This window comes from Pelodiscus sinensis, chromosome 3, assembly GCF_052426305.1.
Source record: "Pelodiscus sinensis isolate ZL-2025 chromosome 3, ASM5242630v1, whole genome shotgun sequence".
Lineage (NCBI taxonomy): Eukaryota > Metazoa > Chordata > Testudines > Trionychidae > Pelodiscus > Pelodiscus sinensis.
In genome coordinates, this window is record NC_143054.1 from 14,364,859 (window position 1) to 14,388,001 (window position 23,143).

Here is a 23,143-nt window from a genome sequence, read left to right on the forward strand (position 1 = left end):
TAGATTGAGCTCCTTGAGTCTTGTATAAGGCATGCTTTCTAATCGGATCAGTTCATTCCTTTGAATCCTCTTCAGTTTGACAGTCTTGTTCTCTGTGTCACTCAAGGAATACAGACCCCTTGAGTGGGCTTCTCCTGTTCTCATCCCCATTGTCTTCAGAGCCTTCTATACCAGGGGATTAGGTCATGGATTTCTCCTAAATATACAGAGGTGCTCTCTGCTTAGAAGAGGTGAAAGCCTTAGAGGAGGCTCCATTTTATGGCCTTGGTCAAGTCATGTGGCTCAGCTTGACAAGTATTTAAGCACATACCTTCAACTGAAAGGACATGGGAGTAGGCCAAAAAAGTGGCCTATGTTCCCATTAAGTTGTGCAGCTGGGTGGCCTTCCAGAAGTCTATCAAGGACTGTGTATTTCAGGTGTCCCTTCTACCTCACTGCCATGTTGCTCCTGCCCTCTGCTTTAGAGCCCATGGCCAGCTGCTTCTGGGAAACTCCTGCTTGCTGTGAATAGTGGGAAAGAGAGGGAGTGCTGATGTCAGGGGTTCCCCCACCCCCTCTGAACCTCATCTCCACTGAGTGGGAGCAGGGGAACAGGGCAGGGTTCAGGAGTGGGACCAAGGAAGCTTGCTGGCAGCTGCTGCTGTGTCTAAACAAGCAGACTTCGGACTGCTGAGTGCCAATATACTTAGAAGGGCAATGTACATAAATGGGGGGCAGAGTACTTAAAGGGGCAATGCACATATGTATCTCTTGCACACGTACACACACTCTCTCACTCACCTTCCACCACATACTTGTACTGTTGTAGTAACTTATTGATACTTTTTAAAATGTGTTATTTTAGATTTTGACTGGCATTTGCATTTCATAATTTTTGTTTCTTTCTTATGCTTAAATTTAATTCTTTGAGTAGTGAGTTCTCTTAGCTGTTCTGGCTGGAGTAATTATCTACATGATAACTTTTTAAAAATATATATTTAGGTTTTTGTTTCTACTGTGGTGCACATCTGCACATTACCTTCATATGGTGCATGTAACAAAATTAATTACGTACGTGGATGGAAAAAATTAGAGGGAACACCGGAAGTGGCTAGGGTATGCAGATTCACTAGTCACAAATTCCACCTGGGTGTTACATAATTGGTTGGACTTGCTGCTCTAGCCCCCAGTCTCACAGCCAGATTAGAGATACTATGGTAATGGGCACAGCATAAGAACCTGAATATCTTAGAATAGATCTCTTGCATCTTTGGTTGGATGACACAGGAAGTCTGTATTAGTTTGTACATAAAGCTCTTTATTATGCCATCTGAGTTTTATATGAAGAGATCTGACGATGAAAATGCACTGAATAGTAAATACTTCTCTGGGGAGGTTTTAATAACTAGTGAAGCACTACTAGATTCCTATCGGTAAGCCATCAATTCTGGTTAGAATCCTGTAATTTTCCTCTAGTCTCTAGAAAAGAAAACAAGACTATAGTGCTGTAATACTTACTTGATAGTGATCATTTTCCTTTCTGTATCAGAGGAGTCCAATTTCTTCATTTTTAGAACATTTGTAGCCCACTGGAATTTTTCTGAGTTGATAAACAGCAATGGCTGATGCACCCTGGGATAAACTTCATCATCGAGAGGAAGCATCCATGCATCTAAGGCAATGCCACACCTGCAGAAAAGGACTATGTGGTTATATCACTGTCATAGAATGGTGCATAGGGTAGTCTCCATATGCTTTGAGTTGCTATGTACATAGATAAGTGGGCTATATGAGAGAATTCCTGGAGGGATATCATGCTTTCATTTCATACTGGAACACCAGTTGGTATTGCAGAGAGCAGGCCCTGTTCCCTCAGTCCTGTCCCTGTTAAGCTCCAGCAGAGACACTTCTTCTAGGTACCAAGGAATGAGGAAGCACATGACTGTATTCCAGGGCTGTGTCTAGACTGGCCAGTTTTTCCGGAAAATCAGCCGCTTTTCCGGAAAAACTTGCCAGCTGTCTACACTGGCCGCTTGAATTTCCGCAAAAGCACTGACTTCCTACTGTAAGAAATCAGTGCTTTTTGCGGAAATACTATGCTGCTCCTGTTCAGGGAAAAAGTCACTTTTGCGCAAAAGGGCCAATGTAGACAGCTGAGATTTGTTTTCCTCAGAAAGCCCCGATTGTGAAAATGGCGATCGGGGCTTTTTTTCGGAAAAGCGCGTCTAGATTGGCATGCCAGTCTAGACGTAGCCTAGATGTTCTGGCTCCCGAGAGCTCACAGAAGCAGGAATAAGGGAAAAATTGTCCATAGGAAGCAAAGCCATGTTTTTATAGTTGCTGTAATAATTACAGTTCTTACTAGTAAAATGAGATTTCAGCACAATCAAGAAGAGCAAAAAGCTGACATGCAGAATACCATCTAAGAGCCCAGGGGCTTGCCTTTGCTTTATGATACTTACTTGAATCTAGTTTCTTTGCTAAGAGTCTCAATGGCTGTGGCAGCACCAAAAGAGTGTCCCATCATTGCTATTTTGTTATTATCAATAGAACCCTGTAAAAAAAATCAAGGTGCTGTCAGGAACATTCCTAACTTTTAGTCATGACTTCATATCTGCTTTAAAAGCTAGAGATTACTGGGATGGAAATCAAATGACAGCAGATATAAAAACACAAGTTCAGGATTGCATGAGATTGACATTCAACTTGTTTTTAGCTGATGTGATTAGACTTTTATTAAAAGGAGTCAAGATCTCTTCAGTCACCTTTAGAAGAGTCCAATCAAAGTTTGAAGGCAGGACATTCTCTACATGTTTTCCAGAATTAATATCAAGAATGAGGTCAAGAGCTTTGATACACTCCTCTCTTCTCTGTTGCACCTAGACACAGATAACAGACAACAGTAGTTACCCTTCTGGACAGAAAGAACAAAGTACTAGGCATTCTTTTAAAATACTTAGGAACAAATATTAACAACATCCAGGGCTTCAGGTCCATGGGATTTCTCTTATGGTCAAAGATAAGCATTGTGCAAAATTGGAGCGTGGATCCATAAAACAGAAAAAAAAAAAACGGTGCCGGACCAGTTTAAACCACTAAAGAGTTTGGCCCTTAGGACTGGAACGATGCAATGGAAGTCTTGTGACTGCACAAGACTTTTCAGGAGCAGGCTTGTCAGGAGTTGAATAAAAGATGTATGTAAAACTTGGCTGGTCCTGATGTCCCTTTGTCTCTCTGTGGGGTTTGCTTGAATGAGCTACCATGTTACAGTACATCTTGCCCTTTCTATGCTGGAGTTCTAAAGTGTGTTAATGTGCTGTTTGTCTTCATTTAGACAAGCCCTCAATGGGAACTAGTCAAAGCCCATCTTGTGTTATACCTATATTACCATATGACAGCTCTGAAGTGGTTTTATCCCTTTTAATATTTATATTTTATCACACAGTAAAAATAACATTTCTCTCTTTCTTTGGAACTAGAGTTCTATGTGAGGCTGACACTCACCCCAGTCCGGATGGCCAGCACAAGGCCATGAGCCACTGAAATCTCTCTGCCAGAAAGATCATTCCAATGGGCTATAATTCTGCAGGTTTCTCCCAATCTTTCTCTAATTGGCATGAATTTAGGATCATAAATAGGATGTTGGGTGTATATATGAGATGTCAGTTGCCTTATTTGTGCACGCACTAACACCAGAAACTCACTAAGGACGTCATCCAAAGCATGTTGAAGTCTATGGAAAGACTTCTACTGACTTAAGTGGGAATTGGATCAAAAGAGAAAAGATGCCGGCAGGTTTCTGAAGCCATGTCTGCACTTGGAATGTTTTACGAGTACAGCTATGTGGGTGTACTGTACCAATTAAGCAGTCTTAGGCTACACTAGAGGGTTTTGCCAGCAGAGAGTATGCTAATAAAGTGTTCATTAGCATTTGTTGTGCTGTCATTAGCATATTCTCTGCCTGAGACTTTTTGCACAAGAGGTTTTTATGCAAAAACAAGCAGGCTACGTCTAGACTGGCATGATTTTGCCGGAAATGCTTTTAACGGAAAAGTTTTTTCCGTTAAAAGCATTTTCGGAAAAGCAAGTCTAGATTGTCAGGATGCTTTTCCGCAAAAGCATTTTTTGCGGAAAAGCATCCGTGCCAATCTAGACGCGCTTTTCCGCAAAAAAGCCCCGATCACCATTTTCGCAATCGGGGCTTTTATGCGGAAAACAAATCTGAGCTGTCTATACTGGCCCTTTTGCGCAAAAGGACTTTTGCCCGAATGGGAGCAGCATAGTATTTCCGCAAGAACACTGACAATCTTACATGAGATCGTCAGTGCTTTTGCGGAAATTCAAGCGGCCAGTGTAGACAGCTGGCAAGTTTTTCCGGAAAAGCGGCTGATTTTCCGGAAAAACTGGCCAGTCTAGACACAGTCGCAGTGTAGACAGATCCGTTTTGCGCAAAAAATCTCTTTTGCACAAGATTCTTATGCCTTAAAAAAGGAGATATCCAGATCTTGTACAAAAGGGTGTTTTTGCACAAAACGGGTCTGTCTACACTGTTTGTTTTTGGGCAAAAACCTCTTGCGCAAAAATTCTTGGGCAGTGTACACGTAGCCTAGTGTACACGTAGCCTTATTGTGGACACAACTTATACCAGCAAAGCTCGCTTTTGTGCTGGTATAACTTATTCCAGGCCATCCTCTTTCTCTCACCTATGAGCAAAATAAGCTGTACTGCCAAAAGCACAGTTTTGGTGGTATAGCTACATCTACGCTAGAGGCTTTTGCAGGCAACGCTATGATGGTCACAAATCGTAACTCATCACACTCCTGAACACCATAGAAAAGTCTGTAGTACAGCCCTGGGCTGAGGCAGGAAGCCTGATGGTTTAGTGTCTTTGCAAATATGCCAGCCATAATCAATCCCTTAGCACCTACTGGGTGCTAGATTGCTGCTTCTTTATTTGTTAGATCAGCATTCCACAACAAATACCTGTTGGTGGCGTAGAGGAAATTCCTGTTCACCTTGTTTTAGTCTTCTGTAGTAGATCCATTCCTCTTCCAAACCTGCTGCAGCCTCCTCTCGTGCTTCAGAAACAGGACTCTCTTTATAATAATAAGTAGCAGAAGAAGATTTGTCTCTATAATATAGAAAAGAAGTTATTTCTGAAGGCTAGTTCACACTGATGCAAACTGCATTCAACTTGCATGAACTTCAGCGGTGAAATTGTGGCTCCATTGAATTTAATGGGGCCAGGATTTCACCGTCTATCAAAAAGAATTAGCACCAAGAAAATAACCAGAGCAGCATTATAACTGAATGCATAAATTAAAAGAAAACTGAGCTGATCTTGTTTCATCAGCGTCAAATATTAAATAGTGCATTTTAAAAAAATACATAGAAAACTGACAGCTACCCTAGTCAAAGAATTCAAATAATTTGCTCTTTGTTTAGCTTAAGAGTTGAGCTTTGAGAAAAACTTTTGAAGAAAATTAATAGTTTAATCTTTTTAAATAACTCTAAGTTAGTCTGTACAATACACACTACATTCTGTGTGAGTCTTTTAGACTTAAAATGTTACTGAGAAAAATAATCTCTCAGTCAAATAAGTGCTTTTCAAATTTAAGAAGGTCTTAGGTTTTGCACACAGCACCTTGCAAGATCAAATCATAAGCATAGGACTTAGAAGAGGCGAACAGTTATTTTACAAAGTCAAAAACTAGATATACTGCACATACCTGTGCTCTACAGCAACAACAATAAAACCCTGAGATGCCATCTCAATGCAGATAGCAGAATATATAGTCCTGAAATCAAAAGCATACACTGGTTAAATACACATGGTTTCAATGTTTGTTCCTATAGGCAATATTTGTAGTGCATCTAATTTAATTTTGTGCATTGTATATTAATCCTTCCTTTCTTTCTCAAGTTACTATTGGACTGATTTTTATGTTGATGTCTGTAAGCATGTTCAAAGTCCCACATTAATAATAATAATTAATAATAAATAATTACAAATAATACCTAGATCATATGGTGCTTTTATTCATAGAACTCAAAGAATTTGAGAGAGGATGCCACTATCATTATTCTAAGTTGTAGCTGGAGAAATTGAGGCACCTAGCAGGGAAGTGACTTGCTTAAGATAACCAAGCTAGTCAGTGGTGCAGCTAGGAATCCACCCAAGGCCTCTGAGAGCACCAGACTGGGATCCATCCACTAAGCCGCACAGCCTCTCTACCTTTTTATATCAACACACACTTTGTAGAGGATTTTTTGAGGAAGAGAACTAATGACTATATGTAATAATAATTTCTGCATAATACTTTACATCTTCAAAGTGCTTTAAAAATGTTAACTAATTGATTCTCACAACACTGCGGAGAAGCAGGCATTTTCAAATAAGAAAACATATAGGTAAATTGGAGCATGCCCCCAGTTATTATATAACTGGCATTGATTTCAATATACTAATTTACACCTGAGGATCTGGCCCATTGTTTTTAAAATCAGTTTTAGCTAATACTGTGATGGATCCAACACAACTTTACTGAAATCGTGTTTGAGATCATTCTCAAGAACTGTCAATTTTCTGGGCTTAAATTCCTCCCAGGCATACCTCTGCTGATCTCAATGGAGTTACATTGGAGATTTGCTTGTCCCCGTGTGGTCTAAAGCCACAAATGGCAGCATTACCTGAACGCGCCAAGTCCATGGGAAAAAATAATGAGGGGGTATTTCTCTCCAGACTTGAAAGCAGCATTCCATTTTGCAGGACATGTCACTGAGCCTGGATAAAACAAGGTATCTGCAGTTAGTGTAGTTTTTCATGTAACTACTTCTTTGAAACACTTTCTGATACCCTCCCTTATCTTGGGTAGGTGCTTTTTTCCTCAGGTTGCCCCACTGATTTCAATAGGTTATTTAAGTGAGATACACAAGAAGACTAAGAGGAAAGGCCTTAGTTTGTATTCTACACTAAAAGCCTGATCCTACAAACACAGGCAAAGGGTGAAATTCCCCCATACAGAGAGCCCGCATCAGGCCTATGTTCTGCAGAGAAAGATTTTCAGGGGCATAAGACAAGCGTCCAGCTCTTACTGACTTTCAATCTTAGTTAGACACTTAGCACCCCTTCCTTCCCTGCGCTTGTGCCTTCAGAAAGCTTCCCTAGGGGCCTTAAGTGATAGACTTTTGCACAAGAAGGAATTTTACCCATAGGCTTCGTCTAGACTGGCATGATTTTCCGCACATGCTTTTAACGGAAAAGTAACATAATTCTCCAAATGACATTCCCTTGAGCTCCTGCTGTATTAACACGTTCCTCACATATAGGTACCATAACTAAACTGACCAAAGCGCACAATGTCTCAGCAGTAAGGCAATAAGAAATAAACCCATCCTACCAACGTAGTACTGCAAAAATTTCTCTCCTAACAACCGGTACATGTTTAGGAAGTCGCAGATTCCGCGATAATATTCCTTCCTGGGGATCCACTTGGTGTCTTCACTAGTCGTGCCATTTTGGGAAGGATAATACAGACGAAAGAAGCTTCCCTGCAAATGAATCAGAAAAAGAAATCGATTTTTATCATGGAAGTTGCTAAAAAGTAAAAATATTTTTGCCAAAGAATTTAACGTTAAAATGATACTAGCAGGTGTAAGAGAGAGTCCAAGAGGAAAATTAACAATGAAGCTCAACTGTGATCCCCACCAAATGTAGCTGTTTTTTTCATACCTAGGAACCAAACAAGCATGAGGTCTTGCTAAAGCTATGAAAAACTAGTTAATTAGCTAAAGTTAGCTAACATTCTCTTCCAGGCTGAACTGCCATTAAAGTATTGTTTAAAAATGTGGTGCAGTGAAAACTATTAACTTTAGAGCATTTGCTGCCTCTATTCTCTTCTTTCCCTGTTCTCTTCCTATTTTCTATTTCTTCCTGTGTCACATTTTGTCAGGTATGTTCAAAGCTTCCATATCCCTCAGACTTGTTTCAGGGAATGTGATACAGCAGATAGGTCAAGGACTGTGAGTCAGAAGATTTGGCCTTTATACCCAGCTTAGGCACTGACTTGCTTTATATCCTATACTCCACAGTGCCTCAGTTTCTCTGTCTAATTTGAGTCCCGTGATCTACCATCACTTGCTCTGTTAAGGGGATTTTTCTGATGGGGCCAGCTGCAGTTGTAGGAGAGGAATTTATATTTGTATTTTAGGTTTAATAATGTAGTACAGGCAGGCCCCGACTTACGCGGATCCGACTTATGTCGGATCCGCACTTACGAATGGAGCTTTCTCGCCCCGGAGCTCGCAGGCAGCGGTCCGCCACCTCGACCTCCGGGGTGAGAAAAGCTGTTCCCGGTGCCCCTGGTCTGCTGGGGACCGTCTCCAGCAGACCAGGGACACCGGGAGCGAAGCCGCAGCCGCGGCAGGGTCCCGCGCCTCTGAGGCTTTGCTCCCCGTGTCCCTGGTCTGCTGGGGGGGGGGCCCAACTAGTGTGCCCCCCACTGGCAGACCAGGCTTTTGTTGTGGACCCTGGGGCAGAGCAGCTGGGGCGCTGCCAGTTGGTCCCGCAGCGCCGCTCTGGGCACTACTGGACCAACCCGGCAGCACCCCAGCTGCTCTGCCCCAGGTGTCCTGATTCAGCCGCTGCTGGTCAGTTTCAGCAGCGGCTGAATCAGGACGCCTGGGGCAGAGCAGCTCTGGTGCTGCTGGGTTGGTCCAGTAGCGCCGAGAAGCGGTGCTACTGGAGCAACCCAGCAGCACTCCAGCTGCTCTGCCCCAGGCATCCCCAAGTCAGCCGCTGCTGAAACTGACCAGCGCTGACTACAGGAAGCCCGAGGCAGAGTTGCTCTGCCCCAGGCTTCCTGGAATCAGCCGCTGATCAGTTTCAGCAGCAGCTGACTTGGGGACGCTTGGGGTTCTTAAGTTGAATCTGTATGTAAGTCAGAACTGGCGGTCAGTTTCAGCAGCGGCTGAATCTGGACGCCAGTTCCGACTTACATACAGATTCAACTTAAGAACAAACCTACAGTCCCTATCTTGTACGTAACCCGGGGACTGCCTGTAATGTATAGTTAATGTATAGTAATGTATACATTACTACATTATTAAATCTAAAATAAAAATATAAATCCCACTCCTACACAGTCACTGGAGACGTGGGTGGTGGACCTCTATTGCAGCCAAGTTACCAGGAAGTTTGGATGTTGAAGCAGGTATCAGGAATCCAGAGGCATGGGGGCTCTGTGGGATGGTTCTGCATATCCCATAGGATATGGGGCAGCACCTGTGGCTCATTCTATTGGATGGCAAAGTACGAGGATGACCATACAGCCTGTTTAGCACAGCACGGTCCCTTTTTTAAGTTCTCTCTCCCTTTTTTCCCTTCTTCCAAAAAGGGGCATTTGTCCCGTGTGCTTTTGCCTGATTCAATCAGCTGGCAAGAACAAAGAAAAAAAATGCTCACTTTTGTCAAAAATGTGGGGTATGGTGCAGAGGGGACAAGCAGAGATTCCAACCACCTAGACCCAGAGCTGGTGGGAGAGGCATCCTTCCAACATGGGGAAAAGGGTTCCAGCCACAGGTGATAGCCTTTTGAGGGTTCCAGTGATGAGTGACAATTTGGGAGGATGGGTGGCAGGCTTCCAGTGAAGGACAGCAAACTAGGGGCAGGGAGAAGGCCCTCAGGCAAGTGGCTGGGGTTATCCTGTTTCTTCTATGAGAAATATGGTCACCCTAACACAGAGCTACTCAACATATGGCCCATTTGTTTGCGGGCCCACAGTGTGGTTTCAGTTTACATGGGGCTCAACATGCGGCTTGAAGGTGGGATCCTTTGAACATGGCCTCCACTGGGAACACGCTCCACAATGGTGAGTCAATATAATGGTCTTCTGTCATTGCTCATTAAAAGTGCTGTCATATGGGTGGAAATCGGGTGAATATTGCATTTTATTAATATCAGCAGAACTGACTTAAATGGGGCCTGCTGTGTAGTCTTGCCTTAATCTTTGTATTTGTGCCCATATGTGTAAAAGAAGCTATTTGCATATATTTGCATATATATTTTTGCATGTATATGCAACTACACTTAAGCTACAGCCCTCAGCATGTGCTGTGAGTATCATTGTGGCCCCCAGGGCTTCTAAAGTTAATTAGCCATGACCTAACACATTCCCCATTTTCACTGTGCCAAATGGAACGGTAAAGAGGTGTTTTCCTGCCTCATTTCAAAGAATTCACTATGTGAGCTATATGAATTCAGTGGAAGTTACAAGCCTAAATAACTTTGAGGAACTGGACTAAGGAAGATTGCCTTAGCTGGGAAAGCTGGATCAGGCTCTTAAATTGCACTTAGAGATGGATGGTGTATATACAGTATCTGGACATATTTATCTGTCAAATCCAGTTTACAAAACCTGCATCCTAGTATCTGACAAAATCCATCGATTTACAGTATATTTCTGTCATTACAGCCTTACACTTCCAGTGATACTTGTGCCACAGTAGTCATCTTATGTCATTACTCTTACAGAATTAATGAAAATGAAATATTTTGTACACAAAATATAAAATGCCTCAGAGCTGAAGCAGGCTTTGTCCTGCTCCTCTGCACCTGTGAATTTTCACTTATCAGAACCAGGGGAAGCTTCCATTTAATAAGTATCTCATAATATGATGAAGGCTGCCATGTTGGACTCATGGCTTATGTAAAAATAAAGGAGTGAGAGGACCTTTTGGCTTTCATACCTGAGTTGTGTGACCAGTCATCAGATCCGTGCAGCCAACAGAGTAAGGCCCCTTCCCCCGAGGAATTCTATACATCTTTGCAGAGTTCTTGCTCTCCATATCCTTCTGTGCATTAACACACAAACCTGGGGGTAAAACACAGAACAGGTGACTACCACCTCCTTTGCATACCTGCTGAAGAGGACATCACAACATTACAGATTCAGGACTTTGAGATTCAGGGCTGAGCTGACAGTCAAGAGTGATGAGAAGCAGGCAGAGGATTCATAGATTTTAAAGCCAGAAAGGAGCATTATGATCTCCTGTGTATCTCAAGCCACAGAATTTCACCTGGGAGAGTGTCATGTGGAGGAGCCACAGATAGCTGGGAGGGAGGAGAATGATGAAGGGAGGAGTAAGAGAGCCAGGGGCAGCGATTATTAGAGTGACACAAGGACTAGGAAGCTGGCAGAAGCCTGGGATTGCTGTGGAGATGAGTGGTGATAGTAGACCTTTGATGAGGCAGGGTTAGCAGTTCCTGAAGTAGCCTGCATTGAGGAGTTTGACTCATCCTCCCCTCTTCTAGCATTTGCTACCTCCCCATGTTTTGCTTGTCTACATTAGTGTTCTCCACCCTAGCCTGTCCTTTCAGCTCCTACTTTATTCTAACCCCCAAGGTGCTCGCAGTCTTTCAACCCAACACCCATCCTGTGTCTCAAGACTGATCTCCTTTTCCCAGCTAGCTTCCCCTTGACCCCTTCCTCTTTGCTCCTCCCTACTCCTCCCGGCTCCCTTGCCAACAAGAACACCTCCTCCTTCCAAGTGCTCCATGTTGGTTTGCATCCTGTCACAGGCGAGCTGCAAGAGCAAGGGGAGAGGCCGTTTGGAGGTCTGAAATTCCTCCACTTTAGCTGTCCCTGTTGGCCAGGAGGAGAAGTTCCTGCTGAAATTCCTGCAAACCTGCTTGATGTGTGACATGGCAGCAGGACTGTGGATCAGTATTAACAGGGCTTCTGAATATGTCTCCTGTGATCTCAGACACTCTGCAGGCCAGCCTTCAGCAAAGCCCAAAGGAAAAAGCCTGGTAGTGACCTAACTTATTCTACCTCCAGATTAATTCTTCTAAGGTGCATAATAATTAGTTGGCGCACCGGTTGATAGAGTTGGTAATGTTTATAACGCACACTGGGATCGACTAGAAAAAATGCTATCCCTTCCTTTACCGCAGGGGTGGGCAATAATTTTTGACAGGGGACCACTCCAAGATTTTGGAAAGTGGTCGAGGGCCGCACACTTCCATGATATTAATGGAGGAGGTAGAGGGTCTGGGATGGAGGTTGGGTGCAGAAGGGAGCTTGGGGTAAGGTATTGGGGTGCAGGAGGGAGTTTGGGTGAAGGAGGCAGTTGTGACCTAGGGCAGAGGACTGGGATGCAGGGGTTTGGTTTGTGATCTAGGGGAGGGGACTGGGGTGCAGGAGTTTGGGTAGTGACCTAGGGTAGGAGGGGATTGTGATCTGGGAAAGGGGATTGGGATGCCAGATCTGGGAGGGGATATGGATGCAGGAGAGGGTCAGAGGGTTTGGATATGTTGAGTGGGGGGGCAGAGGGTTGGGGAAGAGAGGGTCTGGGGTGTGAGAAGCAGGTTCTGGCCAGGAGACTTATCAGCCAGTAGATCAACCAGCCTGCCTGCCCTGCACCTGCACCTACACATGCTTGTGTGAATAACTGAGCTGAAGGGGAGGGGGGAGGCATGGTGCTTTGTGTGCTGCCCATTATTCAAACAGGCAGCTCCCGCTGGCCAGTGTATGGCCAGAAGCCAGCCAATGGGATTGTGCTGGGGGCGAGAGCAGTGTCTGAAGCCTTCCCCCATTCACAGTTTTTAAAGAGAAACGGACCTACCACCACTTTTGGGCTGTGGCGCAAGCTAGGGAGCCTGCCTGGAGCTCCACACTGTGTCCATGGGCCAGATCAGGTGGCTTAGTGGACCAGATCCAGCCTGTGGGCTGTACATAGACCAGGCCTGCACGAAGAGGTCTCAATTCTGCAACTGCTTCTTTAGGACACTTCATGTGTGTGAGTTAATTAATGGGATACATCATAAACTGACAGCCTGCACATTTACTAAAAGCTTTCAGGTAACAGGTGCAAAATCACATTCTCCCCCCCCCCTTTTTTTTATTAGCCTCCTACAAATAAATAATAACTGTGCCACTGAAGGATACATTTCTTACCTGCTAATTTAATTTGTCCCAATTTCCCTATGCTAGTCCAGAGCAACCAGTAACGGAAATGGAAAAGTAAATGAAATTTTGAAGACTGCATCTTCTATTCATGCAACTTCTCAGTGTTTCAGCTTCATGACCTTTGCCAAAGCAAATAATGTAAAACTATATAAGCAACAAGTATTCAAAAGCAACAGATATTTAGTTTTGTTTTTAAGGGTGACATCTGGATTAGCAAATGATTCAAAGCCTCCAGTCAGTCTCCTTGACCATTCAAACCTTGCTAAGACTGCCAAGAGAATCAACTAGGAAGCTGGTTTTAGTGATGCGAATTCTTGCTTCACTACAACCAGAACTGAGAGCATCAACTCTTTTCACATAGCACACCCACCAAAAAGCCATCAGATCATAGTTGCACTGATGGTCATTGCAGTCCATTCTGCATTGCGCCTCCTGTATTCTGGGATATAGTGGGACCCAGTCCAGTCTCCAGCATAATTTAGAGCATTTCCTTGGCATATTTTACATTAGTTGCCAGGGCCCCCTATTGATAGGTAAGGCAGAATTCATCCCTATATATATATATTGCACCCTCCCCACACACACTCTCTCTCCAGCTGAAGGAAAAGGAGGGGGGGGACATTGATTGTTTGGTCCTGGGGCCCAGAATTGCTTTTGTCAGCAGGCCTAGGAATAGTTAAGCTGACCTAAGTCCGCATGTAGACAAGCACTAGGTCAACAGAAGAATTCTTGGAGAGGTGGATTATCTGCCCAATGGGTGAAACCCTCCTGATGATATAGGTAGGGTCCACACTGAAATGCTACAGCAGTGCATCTGTGCCACTATGGTAAGAAGAGCCCTCAGTCCTCATCTGAAAAATGGGAATACTACTGTTTCCCTAATTCACAGCAGTGTGTGAGACACTTCATGATTTGTAAAGTTGCATAAGAACCTTGTATGAAAAGCATGACAGAAGCACAAAGTATGTTCTCTCAGACATTTTTGAGCCTTTAAACTTGTTATACTTGAGTCAGTAAAGAGGCCGGTTGAGTCACCTAAGACAGGCATACCCCTAAACACAAAAGGGTAGCAAAAAGTATCCCAGGATAGCTGATTACAATAGTCCAGAAGTTATTTGTGCCACATATTCGGAAAACTGAAACCCAGCACTAGAGAAGATACTTGTATTTGGAATCTCTCATGTTGGTTAAAAAATGCTTTTTTCTTCAATTCTGTCAGATGTTTCTGGACACTGTAGTAGCCGAACAGCGGGTCTGGTAGCTTGCTATGTCTCACCGCCCCTCCCCCGAGTTGCTTTAACTTTGCTTTCATGGTGCAAGGCTGCCTTGTATTTGCCTTTAATACACAACTGTTTAGTGGGTGTATACACAACTTTAATACACAACTGTTTAGTGGGTGTATACACAACTTTAATACACAACTGTTTAGTGGGTGTATACACAACTTTAATACACAACTTGGGAGGCCACATCAGCACTGGGCTGGTGGCTGTAAAGCAGGAGTGGGGATCCTTTTTTGAGTGGGGAGCCACTGACGCACAGAAAAAACAGTCAGGGGCTGCAGACAAAAACCCTTCACTGGCATAGCCCCCAGCTAAGGAGAAAGACACTCCCCACATTCCCCCTGCACACCAGAGCCTAGGGGGACCCAGCCTGGCACATTTTGAGTACTGGAGCCCCATGGTGGAGCAGCAAGGGGGGGTCTGGAGCACCAGCACAGGCTCCCCAACTCAGGGGCGATCCTGAGCCTCGGGGGCCACGCCCATGCAAGCGCCCTGGCGCAGCACCACTCTGTGCAGAGACTCGCGACCAGCCAGCCAGCTTGGCGCATGCGCACCGAAACCACCACCCGCCTGGCAGTCCCTCTCTATCCCGTCATGCGTCACTCCCCAAGCCGCCGCTCTTCTTTCCCCCTATTGAAAACGTGACCGGCGGCAGGCTCCGCTTCTTTCTGGCCAATGAGAGAGAAGGGCAGCAAGCCCCGCCCCCCTTGCTCGGAGAGCCGGAAGTTCCGGTTTCCCCCCACACGCACACACACTCGTGGTTGCCAAGGGCCGCTCGCGCTCGTAGCCTCCCCGGCGGCAGGATGGTGCGGAAGCTGAAGTTCCACGAGCAGAAGCTGCTCAAGCGGCTGGACCTGGTGGGCTGGGAGGCGGCCTCGGGGAACCTGGCCGAGCTGCGCGTGCTGCGGCGCTACCGCCTGCAGCGGCGCGAGGACTACACCCGCTACAACCAGCTGAGCCGCGCCGTGCGCGAGCTGGCGCGCCGCCTCCGCGACCTGGGCGAGGCCGACGCCGCTTTCCGGGCCCGCTGCACCGCCGCGCTGCTGGCGAAGCTCCACGGGCTGGGGCTGGTGAGCTCCAAGCGCTCGCTGGAGCAGTGCGACCGGGTCTCGGCCAGCTCCTTCTGCCGCCGCCGCCTGCCCAGCCTGCTGCTCCGCCTGCGCATGGCCCAGAGCCTGCGCGACGCCGTCACCTTCATCGAGCAGGGCCACGTGCGGGTGGGGCCCGAGGTGGTGACCGACCCCGCCTGCCTGGTGACCCGGGCCATGGAGGATTTCATCACCTGGACCGACTCCTCCCGCATCCGCCAGCACGTGCTGAACTACAACCAGGAGCGGGATGACTTCGACCTGGCCTGCTAGCGGGGCAGGGACCCCTGGGGGTTGCTGGCTAATGCACCCCACCATCCTGGGAAGAGACTCGGGGCCCAGATGATGTGCCTCTCCATGCCACGGAGAGCAGTGCTACCCAGGGGCCAGCTCGTCTGTGTTCTGCCTGCCCTTGCCAAGAGATGCCTGGCCTGGTTGTCTTAAGCCTGCTCCCCTCTCTCTCTCTCTCTGCAAAGGGACTCAGTACACTGTTGTGTCACCAAGTCTGGTACCACGCACCTCCTCTGTGAAGGAACTCCTTGCCCAGATGGACCAAGCCTGGTACCACCAAGATAGGCCCAGCCTGGTACCACCCACCTTCTCTGCAAGGGGACTTGTGGCTCAATTATGCCATCGTGCCTGCTGCCTGTCCCCTCCCACTAAAGGGATTTCTGACCCTGATGTCATTACTACGATGAGCTATTAAGCAGATGTCATAAGTCACTGTCCCTAAGCCTCTGCCTCTGATGTGATGATATACCCTCCTGCTGCAAAGGCCATTAGCAAAATAGACTGAATGCTGTTATGTCATCACCACCAAAGGGCCATCTAGAAGGGACTGATGAACAAATGGCTCTCCTGGCCAGATCTGTTGTTCAAATGTGATGTTAGAAGAGATACAGGGTTTTATAGTTTGTCTTGTCAAAGGACTTCTTAACCAGCTTCCCTTTTGCTTCTCATAATAGTCCTTCTTTCAAAAATAAATCAATGGGGATAATTCTGTTTTCAGAACTGATCTTGGCTAATTATGCTAACGTTGTAATCTGCAGCATTATCTACACCAGTCATCATAATTTATATGTAATAAAACTGAAATTCAGATTGCTTCTTAGAAAATCTATTTAATTTCTTGAAAGCAAGAACTGAGCTCTTTCTTGGTAATATTTTTCCCCTGTCCTACTGTAGTAACATTGAATGTGTTCTGGTTTCACTGCTGAACTGGTTTCACTACTTAACCAACAATTAAATCTAATTGAATTTTAAATGGTTCATTATTAATTTACCTGTGGATTTGCAGGCACCTTTCCTAGGTATGTTCTGTCTTCGTAACAATCACAAATGCATTTTCTGTTGTCTTTATTGTTAGTGTTCTGTTGCATAGTATCTATTACATCTTGCAGATGTATTGTTTATGCTACTTATGTGCTAAATACTTTGCCCCAAGGAGCAAAGAAAGCTAAATCCCTTAAAGGCCGGATCTACTGGTATAGCTGTGAGTTAACACTACGGGGGGGGGGGGGAGCCCTAGGCAGATATACCAGCATAAGCACTTGTTTAGCTTATTTTGTTTGGGAAACTGGTAGCAACTGGTCTCTTGACTAGGAAGTAGAAATATACCAGCAGCTCCTTTCTAGTGTGGCTAAGGCCTTAGAATAAATAATGTGTATGTCTGTTACTTGTCTAGGCACTTAGATGTCTGTTAATATAGAGTCTGGGCATCTTTCTTTATTCTTACAAAACAGTAGCATGGTGGGAGAGGTACAAATGTATACATGTTATAGAGGGGAAACTCGGGCACAGAAGGACTAAAGGCTTATCCTGACTTCACAGGAGAAGGGTATCAGAGGGGTAGCCATGTTAGTCTGGATCTGCAAAAGCGACAAGGAGTCCTGTGGCACCTTATAGACGTAACAGATGTATTGGAGCATAAGCTTTCGTGGACGAAGACCCACTTTGTCACATGCATCTGATGAAGTGGGTCTTCGTCCACGAAAGCTTATGCTCCAATACATCTGTTAGTCTATAAGGTGCCACAGGACTCCTTGTAACATACTTCTCCTGTAAAAGCAACAACGGGATCTGAACTCGGGCCTTCTGGGTTCTAGGCTGTGCTTCCAGCACAAGTTTCACACATGCACCATAGGATGAAAGTGACATTCTGGCACCAGTGCTATCACTATGAAAGCACTTCAGTTGCATTTCTTCAATACTGGTGTGGTTGGAAAGTGGAGTTTGAGTCTGTGTGCTAATAGAGATCAATGCACCAAAAGATGGTGATGGTAAAGTGGGAATAGTTTTCACTTTACCATCTACTTTTAAAGTACATTTTTGATCAGCTGGATTCCCAAGTTGAAATCTAGTGAAATTAAAACAGATCCTACCTGGCTCTGCCTGACAACTTGACTAAACAGAGGGAAACCAACTATAGAATAGAAACCATAAAGTTGTCTTCACTACATGTTGTTAAATCCATAACATGAAAGTGACATATTTTCTCTTTATCTTATCAAACTGTAGTGCAGAGAGGTATTACTGTTTATTTTTGTTGTGTTTTAAAGCTCCTGTCCCTTTCACATTAAAGGGGGGAAATACTAAATGAGAAATACCATACATTTTTAGTAGCACAGATGTAATTATATTTTTCTACTAACCAGAGTGTGTCATTAATAATTTTGAGGAAATATATTATCAAGGATGCAACTAACACTTTTTTAAATAAATTGAAAAGTGCTTTGAAATTTTCAAACCTAACCAAATGAAACAGAAGTAAGTGGGTAGTTGTACAGTAAACCTTTCGGTCACTAACACTTGATTCAATGAAGGAATTTTAAATTCCCTCTACTCAGTGATATTGGTATGCTAGTAGCAAGGAGATTGAGAAAACAAGCAAAGCATGTAAAGCAATACATACATAATAAGGTGTGATCTATTTTTTGCCTACCAAGTAAGCAAGGAGGTAGTATGTGGAGCTTGACTAATGTTATGGCCCTATATCTAGTCCCCACAAACATGCTAAAATGCTGTATTTGTTTCATGGCTGTGTGCTCTCCTGCTTTTATAGTGCTAGGACTTCGCAGAGGGAAAAATTCATCTAGTTTTGCTCTTTTAACCCTTTAAAAATTAGCTGCTCTATGTAGGTCACAGAGTTTAGCTCACATCCAGGATTAAGCTGGTGATGTAGGGATATTTAAGGAGGAATTGGGCCTGGTTTCATGCCTGTTCTAAGTCTTTCCTCCCATCTGCTATTTCTTCTGTCATTTTAGGAACATTCCACATCCTACTCTCACTCACATACACTGTCCCCTTTTGCTTCAGGTTTTTTTCCAGAGGCCAAGGGTTTTCTGCTAACTGGAGAGTTAGTATGCATTACTGTTACAGAGCACGAACAGCACACGTGAGATCATCCCCAAGACAGTGGGGAGGAGAGGCATTTCATAAGAACGGCCACACTGGGTCAGACTAAAGGTCCATCTAGCCCAGTATCTTGTCTTCCAACAGTGGCCAATGCCAGATGCCCCAGAGGTAGTGAACAGAAGAGGGAATCATTAAGTAATCCCTTTCCTGTCACCCATTCCCAGCCTCTGACAGAGGCTAGGGACACATTCCTACCCATCCTGGCTAATAAGTATTGATGGCCCTATCCTCCATGAATTTGTCTAGTTCTTTCTTGAACTTAAGTCTGGGTCATCACAACCTCCTCTGGCAAGGAGCTCCACAGGCTGACCATATGCTGTGTAAAGAAAAAAAATCCGTTTGTTTTAAACCTCCTATCTATTAATTTCATTTGGTGACCCCTAGTTCTTACATTATTCACTTTTTCTACACCAGCCATGATTTTATAGACCTCTATCATATCCCTCCTTAGTCTCCTTTTTTCTAAGGTGAAAATTCCAAGTCTTTTTAATCTCTCTTCATATGGGACCTGTTCCAAACTGCTAATCATTTTTGTTGCCCTTTCTGAACCTTTTCCAAAGCCAATAAATTTCTTTTGAGATCAGGTGACCATATCTGTATGCAGTATTCAAGATGTGGGTGTATCATGGTTTCATATAGAGGCAATACAATGTTCTCTGTCCTATTATCTATCCTTTTTTAATGATTCCTAACATTGTTTGCTTTTTTGACTGCTGCTACACATTGAGTGGATGTTTTCAGAGAACATCCACAATGACTCCAAGATCTCTGGAGTACTTACAGCTAAATTAGTCCCCATTATATTGTATTGTATAGTTGGGATTATTTTTTCCAATGTGCATTACTTTATATTTATCAACATTAAATTTCATTTGCCATTTTGTTGCCCAATCACTTAGTTTGGTGAGATCTTTTGAAGCTCTTCACAGTCTGCTTTGGTTTTACCTGTCTTGAGCAGTTTAGTATCATTTGCAATTTTTGCCACGTCATTGTTTACCCCTTTCTCCAGAACATTTATAAATAGGTTGAATAGGATTAGTCCCAGTATGGACCCTCGGGGGACACCGCTAGTTACCTCTCCATTCAGAAAACTTACCATTTATTCCTACCCTTTGTTTCCTGTCTTTTAACCAGTTATCAGTTCATGAGAGGACCTTCCCTCTTATCCCATGACAACTTACTTTACTTAAGAGCCTTGGGTGAGGGATCTCAAGAGGCTTTCTGGAAATCTAAGTACACTATATCTACTGAATCTCCCTTGCCCACGTTTGCTGACCCCCTCAAAGAACTCTAGTAGATTAGTAAGGCATGATTGCCCTTTACAGAAACCATGTTGACTTTTCCCCAACAAATTATGTTCATCTATGTGTCTGACAATTTTATTCTTTACTATAGTTTCAACTAATTTGATGTTAGACTTGCTGGTCTGTAATTGCCAAGATCACCTCTAGAGCCCTTTTTAAATATTGATGTCATATTAGATATCTTCCATTCATTAGATTCCATTCATAACCTTAAAGGATAGGTTACAAACCAGTTCATATTCCACAATTTCACATTTCCTCAGTAAAGAGGAGGTTAGGGGCCCTTTGACAAGGAAAAGAGGGATACTGCAAATAATCCCTCAGACCCAAGTGGCAAGGATGAATATCTGTTCACTGTCCTATGGGTTAAGCCATAGGTAGGCTTAAATATGGAAAAAAAAACCACACCTCCATAACTTTTTAGTAAAGATTCTAACTGGCGAGTGATGGAAATTCTGACTTCAGAAGCACCAGGAGTTGAGTATATTTGATATATTCCCATAACTAGTAAGCTCCAGAATTCAACCTATAGCCCTCACTTTTATACCACTGTTTCATTAATGTTGCAAACTACTGGTAAAACTGGACACTGAAATGCAAAATTCATGACAATTCTAGTCTTAGTAAGACTCTCAGAAAAATAAGACTTCACTGAAAAATTCCTTCCGTACGACCTTAAAAACAAATTTACAATAAAACTATAGATTGTTAAAGGGCACCTAATTTCAATGTATAACATATATTTGTAGTTAATAAACAAGCTCCTAACACAGATTTTCATCTTTAAAGCACTTCCTGCACTTTTAATCAAGGCTACAAAGGAAACTGGTGTTACAACTACTGGAGTAAACTTCAAGGAATCTTTAATCACTGGCCCTGTGCCTGGAGCATTAACCTACATTTCCGTTCCGAAAGATTTGAACAAATGTTTTAAGGATGGCATATTTAAACACTCTCCTCTTATGATGGAAACTGAAAAATTCAACAGTACCATGCAAGGGCATGAGAGTCAGAAAGTGAAACCCAACAGTCTAATGTAATAGTTTATTCTAATTAACTTGAACTACCATAAATGGCAATGAAACAAACTAGATTTCCAAACTGCTTTCTACTTTAGTCAAGATATTAGTAAAACAAGAAATTTTGAAAAAATCCTTAAGTGAAAAATGTATTTTTTTTCAGATTCCAAAAGATTTAGGGAGAACAGGAAGCTGTTGAAAATAATAATCTGCGTTTACAAAACTATCTTCCTAAGAAACTGAAAAATGTCTCCCACTGTGGATGAGTATTGTGATTATTGTAAACAAGGGAACTAAAATAGATTTAGGAAGGAACTGGTCTTTCAGCCAAAGGGAAAAAACAATTCCTACGATAAGGGCTTTGAGAGACCAAGCATAGTTAAAATACAACTGACCACACTTTGCCAATGTATTTTGGGAATGTGAAAAACAAATACATGCACTTGCAATTCACCTTTTTCTGCACAACACCAATTATACCATCGTTCTAGTGCTTGTCTCTTGCCTTCTATTGCTCAGCTAGTTCTAGTCCCTCCTTTCCAATATAAAGAAAAGGCTTCAGAGAATCTTGAGGCCCTTCCTGGTTCAAATATAAAAGGCCTGGGCATCCATGAGAGAGGTTGGTTCAAAAACATTCATTTGGTGCTGACAAATCAGCACATCTCTTTTTGGTTGTGGGGAGCTGTGCTTGCCAGAACCCTACTTATAGGAGGAAGAGCCCAATTATGCTATTAGGTCTATTCAAGTCACTCTAGTGATGCCCTGGGGAAATGAAGCTGTCTATCTGCTGTTAAACCTTGAAATATGATGTATGTTAGTGATCACTGTGGTGTGGGAGGAGCTTCCCAATCAGCCTGAATTTAACAGGAAAACACCCATGTTATTGTACGACATCTCTGTGGCTGAGTTAGTAAAATGGGATTGGGGAGCTAGAAATGCTGATCCTTAATGTGGTGGCATTTGTGGGCATCGGTCTTTCATTATCATACTACTACTTTGTACCTTTCTCCTAAGCATTTCCATACTCCTTGCAAATGTTACATATTAGTCCTATTTTATGGATGGAGAAACTGAGACAGAGAGACTAGCTCTCCGATGCTGTAGCCAGTTATGTTAATCTGAGATGCAATTATTTCTAACTGATTTCCCTTAAGAGACTCAGTGTTATCTGGAAATGGTACTCTGATTCCTAGGTCACTGCTTTGGAAAGTAAAGACTTGATCCTTTGTTTCAGTATATCCTGCAGATTGTCTACATGTGCTCAGGACACACTGGGGGTACGTCTAGACTACAGGCTTTTGTCAACAGAAGTTTTGTCAACAGATACTGTTGACAAAGCTTCTGTCGATAAAGAGCGTCTAGACTACATCCAGTTCTGTCGACAAAGCAAGCCGCTTTGTCGACATGAGAGTGTAGACGCAAAGGACAGTATAAATGCAATAACGCCTTCTGTCGACAGAAGGTGTTATTCCTCCTAGAACGAGGTTTACCGCCGTCGACAAAACTGCTGAGTTCTGTGGACAGAACTCGGCGGCAGTGTAGACGCAGGTATAGTTTTGTTGACAAAAGTCCACTTTTGTCGACAAAACCCTGTAGTCTAGACACACCCACAATGTGTGAGAGGTATCTGAGCCTCCACCTCTAACTCTTCCATGGATCATGTCTATGTGCATGCTACAAAAACGGCACTGTATAAATGTGCTAAGAAAGCCTTCTAGCTCCAAAAAGAAAACTCTGCGCAACAGCAACATACCAAAATATCTGTTAATAGTTAAAGGAAATGGTAGCACGCAGATAAACTTCAAGCCTTATTTGCAAGGAGTTTTCTGTATGGGAACCAATCATGTTAAGACTTGAGAAAAAGGAGAGTGTATGGCATTACCGAGGAGGAGATGCATAGTTAAAGGAAACAAGTGGCAGGGGCGTGGGGGGAGAATGAAGCAAAAAACAACAACCCTTGATTAGATCAGCAGTGCTTCCTTTGGGGGTATGCAAAGATGTTAAGTTTTTTTGCATTGTGCTGACAGCGGCTTTTCTTTGGCAGCGTTTGACTGAAGTGATCCTTTGCCATAGGCATCTCTTTGTGTA

General features: G+C 43.7%; 2 protein-coding genes across 3 annotated transcripts in view; one reads left to right on the forward strand and one right to left on the reverse strand.

Annotated features, from left to right (window-relative positions):
* Nucleotides 1–23,143, reverse strand: part of PLA2G7 (phospholipase A2 group VII) — a 30,093-nt gene that overhangs the window by 3,060 nt on the left and 3,890 nt on the right. The window contains exons 2-10 of one of the 2 annotated variants that reach the window (XM_006120679.5): nucleotides 12,936–13,066; nucleotides 10,726–10,850; nucleotides 7,380–7,530; nucleotides 6,670–6,763; nucleotides 5,709–5,777; nucleotides 4,963–5,110; nucleotides 2,745–2,858; nucleotides 2,442–2,533; nucleotides 1,498–1,668 (exon numbers count right to left, since the gene is read on the reverse strand). In XM_006120679.5, the coding sequence (XP_006120741.2) occupies nucleotides 1,498–1,668; nucleotides 2,442–2,533; nucleotides 2,745–2,858; nucleotides 4,963–5,110; nucleotides 5,709–5,777; nucleotides 6,670–6,763; nucleotides 7,380–7,530; nucleotides 10,726–10,850; nucleotides 12,936–13,026 (1,055 nt within the window). In that variant the 5' untranslated portion in view covers nucleotides 13,027–13,066. The remainder of the gene's footprint in view (nucleotides 1–1,497; nucleotides 1,669–2,441; nucleotides 2,534–2,744; nucleotides 2,859–4,962; nucleotides 5,111–5,708; nucleotides 5,778–6,669; nucleotides 6,764–7,379; nucleotides 7,531–10,725; nucleotides 10,851–12,935; nucleotides 13,067–23,143) is intronic. The other variant, XM_006120680.5, reaches the window with a different exon arrangement.
* Nucleotides 14,959–16,422, forward strand: IMP3 (IMP U3 small nucleolar ribonucleoprotein 3). The gene has a single exon (XM_006120691.3). It carries the CDS (start codon nucleotides 15,034–15,036, stop codon nucleotides 15,589–15,591), a length of 558 nt encoding a protein of 185 aa, XP_006120753.2. The 5' UTR covers nucleotides 14,959–15,033; the 3' UTR covers nucleotides 15,592–16,422.